A 16732-nucleotide genomic window follows, 5' to 3' on the forward strand; every position below is an offset into this window, starting at 1 on the left:
TTGCTACCACTGTGCAGCTTTCTTCCTCAGTAAGAGCAAAATGTAATTAGTGTCAGACAATTCTTTGCATTTTTCAAATAAAGGAAAAGTTTGTCATGCATCCTTACTCCCTCCTCAGCTCTCTACCAGGCAAGTCTCTGGGCTCAATTAGTTTTGTTCCATTTACTGTAACTAAAGCAGGTTTAAAATTACAACTGGAAATAAACATATTTTAAAAGCAGCCCCAAAAAGTCTTGCAAACCCACTTTTCTAGTAGTTCCATTCTTTCTTTATTGGCAAATCATTTTTATTGATTGATATAATTTTAGGAATTCAACCACAGTAGTAAATTCAGTGGAAAACATTACGTGGGTACAAATGGAACAGTCACTGAAGCTGGTCAGTGCAAAGAACTCCTACTACAATGACTGCCAAACAGCAACAGGCAGGGAGGGCAGAAAGAGCCTCTCTGCCACTCAGCAAAACAAAAGGAGAGAGAAACCTGGTCAGGTACCACGCATTTGCACTGGTACACTTCTGTAAGCGCAAACTCTCTGCCTTTGTGCTAGTCTGCAGCAAGCTAGAGTTAGAAGTTTTTACAAATCAGAACTGAAACCCCAAAATAAAAGCCCCTATTTACAAGTTTCCTAGGCATGTCATTTTAACGGGTTTACAGTCTCCTCCACAGGCACAACTCATGGACGTAAATCAAGCCAGGCACAAGTTTAACTGGTTGTAATATCAGGGACTACATCACTTACTCGAGGTCAAATACAGAGTAGCTGGAAGAGGGAAAACTGAACTCAGACCTCAAATCCCAAACCAGTGCCTCAGCCTTCAGAGTCATTCTTCTCTTCACATTCCACAGGAAAGGCAGAGGGAAGTCATTTAAATATCACAGGTTTCAGATAGGATTTATCTAACAAAACTCTTATTTTGAAACAATTTTCAAATCTGTTCCTCTTAAACTTTATGTGATAAATGCTTTGTTTTACCAACCTAATGGTTGTTAAAGCACAAGCTCTTATCCCAGTTCCCCACAGTAAAGACAACTGTTAACAAACAGCATTTGCACACTTACTTACTTAAGAATTTTCCACATGCCTCTACTTCTACACCTCAGAACTCAGAAATGCAAAGGCAGGTTAAAAATAAATAAATAAATCCCAATCCGGAGGCTCCCTTTTAGGGCCATTCCTTACAAATTGCTGAATGACCTCTATAGGACACTTCTCCTTCCAAAATCAGAGCTATCTTAAAAAATAGAATTATGCAAACCTAGCAGCTTTCCAGAGCAGTGGATGGACTCCATACCCGTCATTACACCTGAGACTGCAGGTTGCTGTGAAGATGCCGTCCTTGTAAGACTTGAGGGGCCTCAGTATCTACCTCCCACATCACAGCCCTATCAGGTCAGCCGTCAGTCGCATTCCAGTTAGTAATTAGCTCATTCACCTTCAGCATCAGTCACCCTCTGCCTGCAGCAGACACAAGCACACTCCCCCTCCAAATCAGGAATTCATGTACTGATTAGGCATGCATGGTCTTCACCAATTATATTATTGCCAAACAAATGTCATCCCTCACTTCACCTGCTTGATAAAAAAAATAGTCAGCGTACTTTTCAGAGAGGAGATGTTATCTCCTTCAGAAATTATGAAACAGGCAGAAGTAAATGCAATAGCCAAATGATCCATAGCAAGTCGATGGCATAAGGTGAAGGCGCTCTCTTATTATCCTCAAGTGTTTCACTCAAATAACTGAATGGAGAATATCATGTTTCGTATACTTTGAATATCCTCCCAAATGATTTTCATACTTTATCTTACCAAGGCCACTGAAGTAACCAAAATGATAGTTACTCCCTCAGTTACTTACATTTCACATGGAAATAAGCCACAACAGAATCACAGAGCAACTATTTAGGTCGTTCCTTCCTCATGGACTGTAAATTCCTCTGTATTTGCTCAGCAGCTTGTCTCAACCGATTAAAATCTACAGCAGAAATTGGAGGACAAGCCTCCAGTAGTCTTCCCTGAGAACTGGGACCCCAAAACAGCATCAGCAAAATCACCAGTGACATCCTTCCCCTTTCCCAACACGCTCATTAAACCATGAGTTGGTGCTTAATTACTTTAGAAAATGGTATTCTAGTGGCAGGACAATCCAGATGTCCTTTTCCAAAAGGCAAGCAGTAATCAGATGGAAAAAGCAGAGCCTATATGTGAAAGCTTTTCCTGCACATACATATGATGTACACCTAAAATCTCCTCTTAGCTCTGACACTGAAACAGAGCTGAAGCCAACAGAAGATCCAGAGAACCGTGTGCTCATACCATATCCCCACTGCTCACTGTCCCAACAGCGATAGTCGTGGAAGAACTCACCCATCCACATTGGTGGAGCTGACAGGAGAAAGCTGGCTCAAGCACAGACATACTTTTTCCTTAAGTCAGCACAACAGGAAGACTGTACTTCCGAAGCAGCGTTTTCAGGACCCGGCTCACTGATCTTTATGGATTCTAAACCTCAGCTCCGAAGAGCCACCTGTGCTGAACTAGCCATGAGCAACCATTCTTCCCTTAAACACATACATTCTCAGCATTCCATCCCCTCTCACCAGGCATTTTCTTCTTGCAAAGAAAAGCTTCCAAATCTAGGGTCATTTATGTATTACACGTATTTATACCCAAACTCTGGGGTCTTAGAGCTTGGAGCATCTCAAACTGTTTTCAGGAGTACTCACAATCCCACAAAAGCGAACCTGTGGAAACAATTCCATTCAAATAGTTTTTGGTATCCAACAAAACCTGGACAAATATGTCTGTCAGAAGAGCCTGTCCCAAAGCCCATCAGAATTAACTATTAACTATTTCTGGGTACCATTAAGGGGTTTGAATCAGGCCCCTATTGGGAACTACGAGTAAGACAAACAGTACTGAACACCTGTGTAAGCACATTACTACATATGAATGGATTTGCTTCTGAGATTTAATAAGCATTCAAGTGTTTGACTAAATTAGGGTTTAAAAGCTCTGCGTGTCACCAGTTTCCACGCACTATATGAACTGATGCTTGGATACCACTGCCACGGGGCTTTGGGAACAGCCCCCCTCCCATCCCCAACTTGGCCACAGAGACATTTACTCAGAGTTCCAAGAAGACGACCACCTGGCTCCAAAACACGCAAGTACTTCTGTTATTGCCAAAAGACAAACAACAAATGAAGCAGTAGCAGCAAAATGAACAGCTTCCTGAAGTACCAGATACCCTTGAAAGAAAGCCCCAAGATGACAAACCAGTTCACCTCCATGATCTCTGCTCATAAGGTAGAGATGGAAGAGGCTGGAAATTCTGTATTTTTCAGCTCAGACGGGAGTATATTTTCACTGTATTATGTTCTCACACAAACACACAAGTAGAGGACAAAGCAGCCAGACCCAAACATCCTGCAAAAATAAAGATGGTTCGAGATATCCTTTTCTTCCTGTAGCAACAAGGATGACTAAAAAACACCTTATGCATTTTCATAAGACACTGCATTTCTGCTAGAAAAGACAGCCATCCACAAATGGATGCAACTTTCAGTCCAAGTGGTATCTTTCACCTCAAGGTTATTATTATGTTTGGGAAAACAAGCAAAATTTAATATCTAAAGGGATCTTCTCAGGAGATAGCTGGATGCAGCTCTTAGATTTGCAGGTTTTCTGGAGAGCAGACATGACCTCTTCATTTTTCCCTCCAGAAGAGGATCATCTATCTGCCAATTTTTGGAGGGTGTGTAAGGAGAGGAATTTTCTTTTTTGTATACTCTCCAAGTAAAAGAGGGTCAGAAAACAGTGGGAGCTGCCATGAACTCAGAGGGGAAAAAAGAAATATCAGATGTTACAGATGCTGCTTCCTTGAGAATATCTCTTAAGAATTTGCCCTTTTTAACACATTGAATTTTAGGCAAACTAAAATCATGATGAGAAACTATCTTCCAAAATACTTTAACTGGCTATTGACGGACTACATCTAACACACGTAGAAGATCTGAGCGTGTCTGAAGCTAGCCTAAGGTAAGTCTCTGTATCACGGCATCACAGCACGCAGAAGTAAAGGCTTACACTTACAATCATGCTAACATAGGGCTGACTCCTTTTCAGTTCTGCTGTTTCACAGGGTTCATTGTATCAGGGAAAGGACCATACCACAACAATTCCAGAGAGTGCTTACCTGCCACCACTTCAAGTCTGTCTCCACAAGACTACTTTGGACAATACAGGTATACGCTGAAAGAACTGAAGACCAAGACAGATTGAACGGTGTTCTATTGAGACAGGACATTTCTACAACTTGCATGTATTTTATTGTCAGCAACATGCTCTTAAACAGACATTTTGATTCAATTACTATTAGGGTTCCAACTGCAATACTAGCTTTGTGAGCTAAACTAACAATTTAAAAACAGCATTGCCTACGTTCACTGCTAAATCTTTGAAAAGAAGAAAAATAAGGAAAAAAACCCTGTCTTGGAACTCTTGAATAAGCAAGGCAAGACTGCGTTTCTGATCACTAATGGCGAGATCTTTGGGAATGGTTTTCCTCTAACTTCACTGGAAGCAGAGTTAGACCTACCCTAAATGATTATGAAAAAGCAACACATTTTGCTGGGACAAGAAAAACAGATGAGTTTAATCATCTGTCCAGGTTCAGCACCCCAATCAAGTGAATAAAAGCAAGCACAGATTAAACAAACAATAAAACTGATATTAGAGATTGTCAGGAATGCTTTACTCCCCCTTTTGATTTTCCCAATCCACCTACTCAGTGTATGCTGTGTGAAAACATTCAGTCCTTTGGAACTGGGGTTGCATACGCTACAACTTACAAAATTCTTAACAAATAGCTGCGCTTAAACTGAATTTACATGTGTTTTTCTCGTTAGTTACATGTAGAGGGATTTCAAAATGCTGGCTACTGAAGGCCACTGTGACATTTACTCAAGACTACCAGAGAAGAGGATTTATTTGCAGATTGCACAAGCGTCCCTTGCAGGACTTAATTACCGCCATGTAAGAACACAATTAGAGCACATAAAGTAAACATTTAGCAAAAGATGAGGCACCTGTTTTCTTTATAAATAACATAGCTGAAGAAAAGATGCAATCCTGAATATCATAAGTAATTAGCCATTAAACAGCATCAGAAAAGATTTCTGCTCAGTACCATGTAGCAGTTTACACACTTCAGCGTTAGTAAACTACAGGGAAATCCTTATGCAAAAAGAATGCAAGCAATGGAGTAAATAGAGAGTAACCATGAAGCAGGAGCAAGCTTTTTAAAAAAATAACTACAGGACCAAGTAATATTAACCTGCCTCAATTCAGTGCCATGTTAATTTTTATCGGAGGCCGTTCACCTCATCTCCATTCTCCAGTATATCCAAACCATCCAAACAAAGGACCTGCAACAGCAGAGCTTGCCGTGCTGACAACAGGCTGAGTTCCGTCAGCACAAGGGCAAAGACAGATTTCAAGAAACATAGGATAAATTAAGTCTATCTGTAGCAGTGTCACTGAAAGGACACTGCCACTTTTTTGGGCCTTCTTCTCAAGTTCCCTTTAGGTTTTTCAGCATGCAGTGTTCAGCGCTGCTCCAGTCAGCATAGACGTCAAAGCAAAAGAAACACTCAGAACTTACTCGCTCACCTCAGGATTATCTAGTGGACAGAGACAAGGACGAGGGCTGACTTTACCTCCAGTACTCACCAAACAGACAGTCAAGTCACACAGAAATATCGAGCCATCCTCCTTTTCCCACATAGACCAAAAACAAGAACAAAACTCTTCTAGATACTGCCTTTACTCAGTAAGTTTAATATTTGTCACTTCGCTTCCTCCCTATTTCCAAATAAAATCCAGAAATCTCAGCATTTTAAGGAACTGAAAAGCTAGATAGAATAAACTGCAATAATGTTATATAAAGAGTTGTATTGAGTCAGCCTCATTATTTGGAACAATCAGCTGATTCTATTGAATTTTCCCTCCCATAATGTGAGGTACATTAAGAGAGGTACACACCTGCTAAGAAAAGGGATCAGGGTTTAATGGCTTTAAGATACTTGATCTCAACCAACTGTATTTAGGACTGGACTCCAACACTGCTGAAAGTTTCATAAACAGAGAAAAAAAAAAATCCACCCCTGTGTTGTGTAACTGTTAAGTAAATTTAAAATAAAAAAGGCTTGCCAATTTGCAAACACTAGCTGATATCCCTAAGTTATTGTATACAAAAGGAAGTGGAATAGAAACTTCAACCTTCCCTATTTCAAAGAGGCTGTAAACGTATCTCACTGCTGTAATTACAAGTAATCATCCTACACATTTACCCTGGAGATGTTAAAATTGGACCACTGGAGATGTTAAAATTGGACCAAGGAGCAACAAAGACAGTGGACTAGCTATTCAATCAACAGAACCATTAATGAACTGGGCCCTTGCACAGAAATTCTAATGGCAAATCAGATCCCTACCAATCACAAGGTGCACAAGATTGCAATGGGGAGACTACAACATACGGCGAGTTACTTGAGGTCTAGTATATTCTCAAGGCAAATATCAGCTGCATAAAGACACTGATGGATACCCTTTCTCCATGTCTATTTACAAGGAAAGAATGACAGTAACACAGAAAAGAGAGTGAGAATTGTCCAGAACTTAAGGAGGTGGGGGGAAATCACCATTTAAAAGAATTTCACGTACAGATGAGGGCAGAAAATCTACTGTTGATCATATCAACCAGAACACCACCACATCTAATCAGCGAAATATACAGGAATCCCAACTGTTGTGGAAAAAAAGAAAGAAAGGAATTAGCTTTAATTATCAAGACATCCAAACTGAAACATGTCATGATTGCTAAAGAAGATAAAGACCAGAAGAACAGGGAGAGAATTCCAGCAGTGATGCCATATAAAGGAAAACCACTATCTGTGTTTCACAAACACCACTTTGTCAACCTTTCCACCTAACGCTGTGGCACAACAGTTGAAAGAAATGGTTGGTGCTCCTGAACAATTCTCTAAAAGTACTAATCAGAATGATAATCGACCAGGTTGCCCTTAGTCATGATAACACCTATCAGGCTGCATTTAAAGTGAAATCTGAAACACAAGCGTGAACAAAGCTGTTTTCGAAAATGATGGACTTGTGCTTGAAGGTAAGCAGAAACCATGCGAAGGGAGCCTGCTGTAGAAATCTCATATATACCATGGAAATCTTTACAGGCTTTAATACTATATGTAAATTAATTCCTTATTTCAAAATCTTAATCTATGCCATCGCTATTTATGGTTGGTTTCAAAGTGCTGAACGTAGATCTCCTCCTGGCGCATCTGGATCTCCCCCTGGTTGCCCGTTGACACTCCTGTGGCAGGCTAGAATGGTGATAATCTTTCAAAAATTATTATTAAATAAATCCCATTTAATTCAACCTACTTCAGAGGCAAATTTTAATTAGAGATACAGCAAGCCCACAGATAAGTTGCTGAACTCAAATCCTTTAGAGATAGCTACTGTTCCCAACAGCTGTACAGTCTGTGTGTGTATATTCTTAAGCCAAAACAAGTCTACCTGAGCACTGGAAAAAAAGAAAAACAAAACTGTGCATACACTATATGGAGGTGTTCATTAAACGAACAGTAGAAAACTTGTTTTTCTAACTTGTCCCACTGCAGATCACCAGCCACAGGAAGTAGACCAAACCTGATGTATCCCTTTAGCATGTTTTCATAGCATTAGCTTTTAATAAATATAACATACTCCACCCTCAGAGCAGAGCAGTCCTCAGGTTCCAGCAGAAAAAGTGGTTGTTTTAAATATTTAGATTACATTACAGTTGGGACGTTAAAATAAGCAGTGACTTGTACTGTAGACAGCTATCAGAATCAGCCTGGCAAAACACGTGTAAGCTAACCTAGTGTGGTTACAGAGTATGAGCTTTGAGGTCTATTAGGCTGGTGTTCTTATACATATTTTTATTATTTGTACTACAATAATGCTTTCTGATGTCAGCAAACAGAAAAGCACCACAGTGCTAGATGCTGTATAAACATAAGTAGTAAGGGGCACATTCTCCAGAAAGTTTATAAATTTCAGCAGAGAAAATGGGGAAAAGCTAAATAAATAAAGGCTATTCTCATTAGGCAAGTCGCTAACACAGGCCTCAATTCAACACTACACTTCAGCGTGTCCAAGTACTTTGCTGAGATCAAGCCTACATCTGTGGCTGAATACAATTTTTTTTTATTTCTAAAGTCTCAGTTCAGTACTTTAAGTATGCAAATACCCGTTTTCTTCAACTAGGTAATAGTACTCCAACTTTCTGCAGGTATTAATGAAATCTCCCTTCCAGTCGTAAGGATTCTTCTTCCCCTGAAGGCCTCTATGTGGTTGTTGTTGATGAAGATACTCAGGACCTGCTCTCAGCAATCCCCATTTTCAGAATATTATTCCAGATTTATTTGATTGAATCAAGCTGAAACCCGGCCTTCACTTTTGAGCTCCAACAGCAGACCAAGACTTCTGCAACATTTACAGCATTTAAGCGTGCGACAGACCATGCCGAGCAGAATGACAGCTGGAAAGTACCACGACCAACCCACTGAACAGTAAAGTCAGAGTCACTATACTCAGTTTTATTAGCTGTCTCAAAGAACTAATAAAAATCCAAGCATCTTCTCCACTCAATCTACTTAACCACCTGTGGGGTTTTTGAGGCAAGCCTTTATTAAAAAGCATCATCCTCCCACTGTGCTCACTACAAGTTACACATTCAAACCAGTGTTGTTCACGTGACAGAAAAGTTCAGCTAGAAAATGGCTCAAAATTCAGGGCATTTCAGAGAAAGACTCTCAGTGACTTCACCAGGCTTTGGTTCAGTCCCAAACGGAGCTTCAGTGCTGCCACATACCCTGCTATAACCTCCCAAAGCAGAGCGGGCAGCAGCAGAAGAGGAGGGTCATGAATCTCAGCCATGGGCAGTAACATGCCTGACATGCATTTTCTCAGTCAGCCATGCCTGTTTACATCACAGGGAACAGCTGTCCCAGCCTGACCTGAAGACAACTTGGATTATTATGCAATCATTCCTTTCTAGCCTACAGACAGGCAAACCTGGCCAAAAAGGGTACGGAATAAAAAAAAAAAAAAAAAAAAAAATCTTTAAAAGAAACCCATTTGTTGCTCCATCTGTTCAACCACGCTTGCTATGCAAAAGATATTTTCAGTAAACATGCCACAGGCTTTTGCAAAGATCTATATGGTAAATTATGTGACTGCATTACCAGATGAAGTCCCAACCCTTTTTAACCTTGTGTCCAAGTAAACTGCTGTCTTTTTTTTCAGTCTAACTGTATCCCACATCTCTGAATATCTACTAACTGATGAAGCAGCCTGAGATAACGGAGAAAATACAGAGGGTTAACATTGAAAGGACACAAACCTCCAAGAAACTTGATTTCATTAGGTTCATTAGTTTAACCCTCATGGAACTACTTCCTTACTCCTTCACCCCTCCTAAAAACACCCCGTTCCCTCAACAACATTGACGATAAAAGAGACTAAACAGGCAGGAGACAGAGATGAACGTGGGAAAACAAGCACACAGAGGGAGATTCTACATGGTTGCTTTGTAAAGATAATCTTGCACGTGCCCCCTCTGCACATCAGTCTACCAGCTCCATATTTTCTAATGCAAATATGAATCACTTGCCTTCATTTTAGTCTGTTTCAAAAAAGACAAACTCCTACCTGTAACTGACCTATATCAGCCTCTGTCACCTGCTTGTTCAGTGTTCAAACAAGAATGGAGGTAGGCATCCTTTCATGTTGCTCTTTAGTCTTGAGAGGATCTCCTTAAAAACACCAGCAAAAATACCTCATTAAAATCTTTGTTGCAATAACTACCAAAAAAAAAAAAACACCAAAACCAAAAAACCAACCCCAAAACTATACTCTTCCTACTACATAGCAAAGCAGAGTCCACCTAAAAGGCAGAATCCTACCTGCAAGGGACTTTTGTCCAGTATGCTGGCTTATCCCTGACTAAGCACAGAAAGAGTTTTCCAAGCACAGGATTCAGCCCAAAAACTTTCTCTTGAGCCTGGCTAGCTCAGAGGCTAGAACTCCATGGCACCTGATCAACAGAGAACAGGCAGAAATAAGGCTTCCACGGTTTTGTCCAATGTTCCTTTGCTTGACAGATTTTTACAACAGCTTTCATAGTTACATTCAATGAGTGCAGAATTCTACAAATATAACACACAAATCATATTTCTGGTTTTTAAATTACATATGTCCAGTGTCCAAATGGCACTTTAAGCATCAACTGTCTAAACCTCATTGATAAATAGGCAACTCCTACATTCATTTGTCCCCATGAAAAAATATTTTGAGGGTGGTTTTTTTTAATATCTCATCTCTAAAAGCTTTCCCAATTATGAAATTATTCTGCATCTCCATAGCTAGACATTTGTCAGTTAAGGACTCCTCTTGGGGCAAGGGTGAAAACAGAGATGGTACATTGCCTCCATGAGAAAAGACACAAAACAGTGCTTCTCATGTTCCTCTTCTACCAAAAATTGCCCCATTCAGCTCATAATCCCAATCCCAAACCGGATTCCTACTGCTTTAAATCACAATTGCTTGCTAGTTTTCAACATGCCAAGTACCAAGAAAATCAACTTCTGTGCAAGAAACAGCTGCACCTACAAGTATGGCTTGAAAGGAAGTTCTTTTGCTGATACCAAAGGAATGCCTAAAAAGCCACTCCTCAAAGTACTCCCTAAAGAAGTATAATCAAAAGAGTACGAGTTCACACAATGGAAAGAATGAGGACTTGAACCTCACCCAGAAGGATGGCAGGAGAGGCATCCTCTGGTATTCGACGGATAAAGATTGCAGAGCCTAAGACTGGCTTGTTCTTCCTACCCTGCAGTACTGAAAGACGCCGTCAGCAGCTCCTGCCCCAGCCACACGTTGACCGAACGGCGCGAAGGAAGCCAGAACAATGCAGGAGAGAGTGTGTCTATCAGTATGAGCTTTTGTACAGACTATATATTTAAGATGGTACAGTCCTTCCTCTGAATCTCTCCTGCTATAATCATGTCACAGCAGAGCATCTGATACTGACTTGAGATGAAACCATAGCACAGAGTCGCAAAGTAGATTATCGTATAGCAAAATTAAAACACGTAATTTATGGGAATGCCCGGATCACACACATTTATAATTTTGTATTTTCGGAAGTTAGTGGCAGTGTTTTACAAGAAAAGCTCTGGAAATACCAAATATTTAAGAGCAGACAGGAATTTCTCTCATAGGATCTGTCACACAGATTCATTATGAACCATTTGGATCCAACACAGTTTATGCAGCTGTCAGAGTTTCAGTCCTGAGAACCCAGACATCACAAAATATAGCTTTATTTTTAGATGTATTCATTATTTGCCATTTTTCAATCATCAAAGAACCAACAAAGCTGTACTATACATTATTGCAAGGATTTGCGTGGCTGTAACCTTAGAATCAACAATTTCAGTGATTGGAAGTGACCTCTGAGCTCTTCCCGCGAGAGGAATCAGTCACTGTAAGCAACTAAGCAAGCTGATGACACAGCTCCTTGCCTATAAAACACATATCACAAGTATCACCTTTTCTAAACCTCATTGCTGGTGGATACTATCACATTAACGACTCTGATCCTGTAATGTCCCTGCTTAATTTCCCACCAACTAGAGTAAAAATAGAAGCTGCAAAGCGCTTCCAAGGGTTGAGTCTTGAAGTCCAAACACAGTTAAGACATCCTGCATCTTAAAAACATCATACCTACAGATGGAGTCAGTAGGAAAGCCTGGGCTTTCAGAATAAAGACGGGTCCATCCCATCAAGAGCTAGGGCAGAAGTCACCCTTGAGAATGAAACAGCACAGGAAAAAGTGGTTTTATGTCAAAGTAACATGGCCAGAAAAATCAAGGTGAAGGTTCCACATTGTACCTATTTTCCACAGCTTTACTGATAGTCTAACATTAAGGCTGCAAGGCAGAGTAGTAAATTAAACTGCAACCAAAGTTCAGAAGGAAGTACCCAGCTCCTACACCTTTCTTCTCCTGCACCTTCCGAGAAGCAAAGCTGAAAGCAGGCTGGTAACTGAGCACAGGTACACAAAACACATAACTGCTTAATTTCATGACGTGGTTTGATATGGCTCCACATCCCCAACCCAACCCCAGTCCAATCCTTAGCAGCTCTGTCTTTCACAGTTGGAAACAATTCAAAACATCCACTGTTTCTGAACACAATTATTTATTACATTATTTCAGGATCCAGGAAAGGCTGTGCCTTAATTACAACAACATGTGCAGTATTGCAAAGTCAGTTCCCGATCACTGGCTTCTCAAGGAGCCTCCACTTCTCAAGGAAAACATTTGCTTTCCTAACACAAGAAGTACTTTTCACTCCACACTGGGATTTACAAACCATCCTGCCAAGTGGCACTCCCCACGCCAAATCGCAGCGCTGCACAGCCACTGAGCAGCAACATGAAGAACAGAAGACTGGAACTGTAGAACACTACACTTAAAACCAAAATGTTACTGTAGTTTAAGCCTAAATACCACTTACAGAACACACAGAAAAGAGTTTCTTTGGAGGACATTTTCAGGCACATAAGGTAGAAATTAGATAAATGATTTTGTTATGGTTAGTGGCAACTGCATCTATAATTACCTATTTGCAACAACAATTAAAAAAAGCCAGTTTGAAGACAAGATGATGAAAAAAAGACCCTATTTACTATTAACACTTACTCATATGCATCTTGGCTGTCTTAGCTTTCTTCTAATTACCTATTTTTCACAAAGCACTTAGGATTCGGAGATGAACAAAAATGTGGCTGACAAACAAAATAAACACAAACAAAAATCTGAATGACAGCTTATTGGCTTGGAAGAGTCACTGTCACCAGAGTTACTTCCAGCTGTCTCAAGACAATGGACTGCTACCCTAATGCATTCAGTAGTTATATCTGAGGCTATTGTTTAAATACAAGAGACAGAATTTACAGGTCCTAATCCTCATCATCCACTTGCAGCCTTTCATCTTCCATCATCTCCATTTCCAAGGCAAGAACAGACAATTTTCACCAGTTTCGAGACTAACAAGACTAACTGTAGGGTTTATGTTACTAACTCTGTTACCTGCTCAAAGATCAAGAACAACCAAACATGTTAGAGCTCTTCCTAGCACATTCAACATGCCTCAGCAGAGTTTACATTTTCTAGAACTAAATTTCTGTAGCAGCAGGAATGAACGCACATGCTGGCTCAACAAACCCACCATCCTTTATTAAGTTGCACCACAAAAACTTAGAGCTTGAATTTATACGGCAACTGCAGGGTGCGTGTCCCTGTCACTTGAGGGTGCAGGAGAAAAATTTATGAATAGTCAATTTCAAAAACCTTATTTTGAAAACAAACAGTTTGTGTAGTTGTTTCCCAAAAAAATGTTTTCACAATCCAGAAAAACAAGAAGTCAATACATGAACACTCCTACAGTAACATGCCAATACTAACAACTTGCCACATAAGAAATACGTGTCAACAAACAATATCCATGCTAAAACCATGGATAAAAACACAATTAACATTAAAGGCTTCAGGTCTCATGGATAAGAAGGAGGCTACACGATATGTAACGGGATGCTTGGGATGATACATCTCACCAAACATAAAATTCACACCTCAACCACTGCGTTATTTTAGTCAGGTCCACATTAGTTTCCACAATCTTGCTCTCTTTTTTACAGACGAGGCATTTAAATACGTAAAATTGTCTTGCCAGGGACAGATTTGAGTACAAAGACAAGTGATTTGCTACAAAAGGATTAATACATTTTGAAAGTTACTGTCTGACAAACTGGCCAATGGATTTTTATTGGTTTATTTAATTGTGGCTGTAAATAAGCCCAGTGGCACGCAACCCACATTCGTGTGCGGAGACTAGAATGATGTCAAATATCTCCTAGCTCCGGTCACAAATCTGGCCGACACTGTCCCGAAGGTCGTTGGCGGTCCGGCCCTCGGCCTCCCCTGCCCTCCCAGACGCCGCAGCAGTGCCCGGGCAGGGAACACCCCCTTGGGAAGAAGCGGCCGTTTCGACCAATTTGTCACCCACCGGGAGTGCCAACACAGACCCAGAAGAACAACCCCCATTCCCCCCCACACACTCCCCCGGCGCTTCTGCACTTGCACAAGGCTTCACCTTTCCGCACCTCTGCAGCCTGACTCTCCATAGCTTCTCAGAAATCCCCCTCTGGGGGGGCGAAGCGCTCTGCCACAACCCTCAGGGCCTCGTCCCCACAGCCTGACAGCTACGCCCGGCGGCCGCGCAGCCCCCGCCCGGCCTCAGCCTCTGGCCCGGCCCGTGCCCTCCCGGGGGGGGAGAGACCTCCTGAAGGCCCTGAGGCCTCCTCGCCCCGGTTTGGGGGGGGTCCGGCGGCGGCTGTCAGCCACCGGGGCGGGCCGGGCCGCCATGTTAGCGGCGCTGACGGCTTCCCCCGGCTGCCGGCGGGGCCTAGCGCCGGGCGGGCGCCGCAGTGCGCGGCGGGCAGGGCCGCACCCGGGCGGCGTAACCCGGCCCGGCCCGGCTCGGCGACAGGCCGGGGCTGCAGCGGAGCCCGCCGCCGCCGCCAGCCGGAGCAGGTGTCTGCCGCTCGGGGCCGCGCAGAGCCCTCCCCTCGGCTGTCAGCGGGAAGGGGCGCGGGGAGGAGAGGAGGGGCAGGGTCCCGGCCGGCCTTTCCCCCCCCCCCCTCCGCCCCGGTACAGGCGGCCCCCGCCGGCCCGGAGCCGCTCACCCGAAATCCTGGTCCATGGACTTGAAGAAGAACTTGTAGCTGTGGACGGGCCGGTTGCTGAGGACATTTTTGAAATCGGCCAGAGTGACTTTTTCCGGCGGGACGGGCAGCTTCACCAGATAGGGGGTCTCCTCCTCGTCTATGTGGTAGATGATTTTAGTCTCCGCCATGGGAGGGCAGCGGGGAGGGGGGGGGAGCCGGCCCGGGCCTCCGCCGCCGCTCGGCTCCTCTCACGGCCTCCGGCCCAGAGCCGCCCCCGACAGGAAGGGAGCTCCCAGCGCCCGGCCGCCGCCGCGCAGGGGCTCCTCGGCCGGGATTTCGCTCCCTGCACTGCTCTCTAGCTGCCCGACCCGGGAACGGCAGCCCGCCCCGCCTGCATCCTCCGGCCCGCCGCCCGTCCTTCCCCCCCCTCCCCGCGCCTCCGCCGCTCTCGGCAGCGGGGCCGCCGCGGGCCCCCGCTCCCCGGGGCCGGCGGGCAGCGCGGGGCGGGGGGGGCGGGGGGGGCGGTCGGGCAGCGGGGGCGCGGGGCGGCCGGGACAGCCGCCCTCCTCCTCCCGCCGCCGCCGCCGCTCTGCCCGCCGCGCTCCCGCAGGGCGCCCCCCGGCGGCGCGGAGGCACCACAGCCGGCGGGGAGGGGGGCGGATTTGGGCAACCTCGTGGCGCTGGTCCCATCCCTCATCCCGAGGGATCATCTCGAGAGACCATCCCTCCCGAGGGACCGGCTAGCGGGAGCGCAGGGGCTAAGCCCCCCCCCCCTCCTTGCCCATAAAAATTCACCTTTTGCATTGTCGTGGTTTGAGGAACCCATAACAATTTATTGTCGTTTACACAATTATTCTATCACCGGATAACCCCTCCCCTCCTGGGAAGGGGAACTGGGAAAAACAAGGAAACCCGAAAGTTGAAATGTAAACAGATTTAATAGAATAAGACTAAATAGTTGACATTAATAACACTAAAGAACCAATATTGGTCCCAATACCAATATAAAATATACAAGGGTTCTCCTCAGCCCATTCTACTCCTATGAAGCTGTGCACTCCCAGCAGCGGACAGTAAATGTGGGACACTGCGAGCACTGCAGCTTTGGGAGGAAGGGAAGGGCTCAGGGCTCCGGCACTGGGGTAAGAAGTTCCCAGGATCACAGCCATCATAAGAGCAAAACCCCTCAGCAAACTTTCTAATTTCTATGTAATGTGCCATTCATGGTATGAAATAATCCTGTTGGCCAACTTGGGTCAAGTGCCCCGGGTCTCATTCCTCCTCATCCCCACACCTGGTTAACTCAAAAGCACCGAGACCTTGAAACCTGTGTACCATAGCTGGCTAGAAAGTAAATATTTTTACAAATTCAGACACTAGAGTCTTCTAAAAGTGCAGTTTTCTCAAGCATTAGAAGAGAAATTAGTCCTGTGTCACTCAAACCAGGACACACATTCAAACTGCTTAGGTGCACAAATACTGCTTTGGGTACTTTTGATGTTATTCAAGCACAACACACACAAGATGCTCTGTTTGTATAAGCATCACAGTCTTCAGTCTAAGAAAAACACTTGGCATCCCTGGTTTAGCACCAGCCGGCAACCAGGACCACACAGCCGCTCGCTCACCCCCCCCAGTTGCGATGGGGGAGAGAATCGGAAGAGCAAAAGTGAGAAAAAACTCATGGGTTGAGATAAAGACAGTTGTCCTTGTATATTTTATATTGATATTGGGATCAATATGGCTTATTTAGTGTTATTAATGTTAATGATCTAGTCTTATTCTATTAAATCTGTTTATATTTCAACTCTTGGGTTTCTTTTTCTCGATTCCCCTTCCTGGGTGAGGAGGGGTCATTGGGTGATAGAATAATTGT

The 16732-nt window shown here is 43.6% G+C and overlaps 1 protein-coding gene across 2 annotated transcripts in view; it reads right to left on the reverse strand.

Annotated features, from left to right (window-relative positions):
* DVL1 (dishevelled segment polarity protein 1) overlaps window positions 1–15208 on the reverse strand; it is a 96148-nt gene extending 80940 nt beyond the window's left edge. For both annotated transcript variants that reach the window (XM_082493551.1, XM_082493550.1), the window contains exon 1: window positions 14875–15208. In XM_082493551.1, the coding sequence (XP_082349677.1) occupies window positions 14875–15044 (170 nt within the window). In that variant the 5' untranslated portion in view covers window positions 15045–15208. The remainder of the gene's footprint in view (window positions 1–14874) is intronic.
* Between the last annotated feature and the right edge of the window lie 1524 nt (window positions 15209–16732).

The sequence above is a fragment of the Vanellus vanellus genome (assembly GCF_965231255.1).
Source record: "Vanellus vanellus genome assembly, chromosome: 20".
Classification (NCBI taxonomy): domain Eukaryota; kingdom Metazoa; phylum Chordata; class Aves; order Charadriiformes; family Charadriidae; genus Vanellus; species Vanellus vanellus.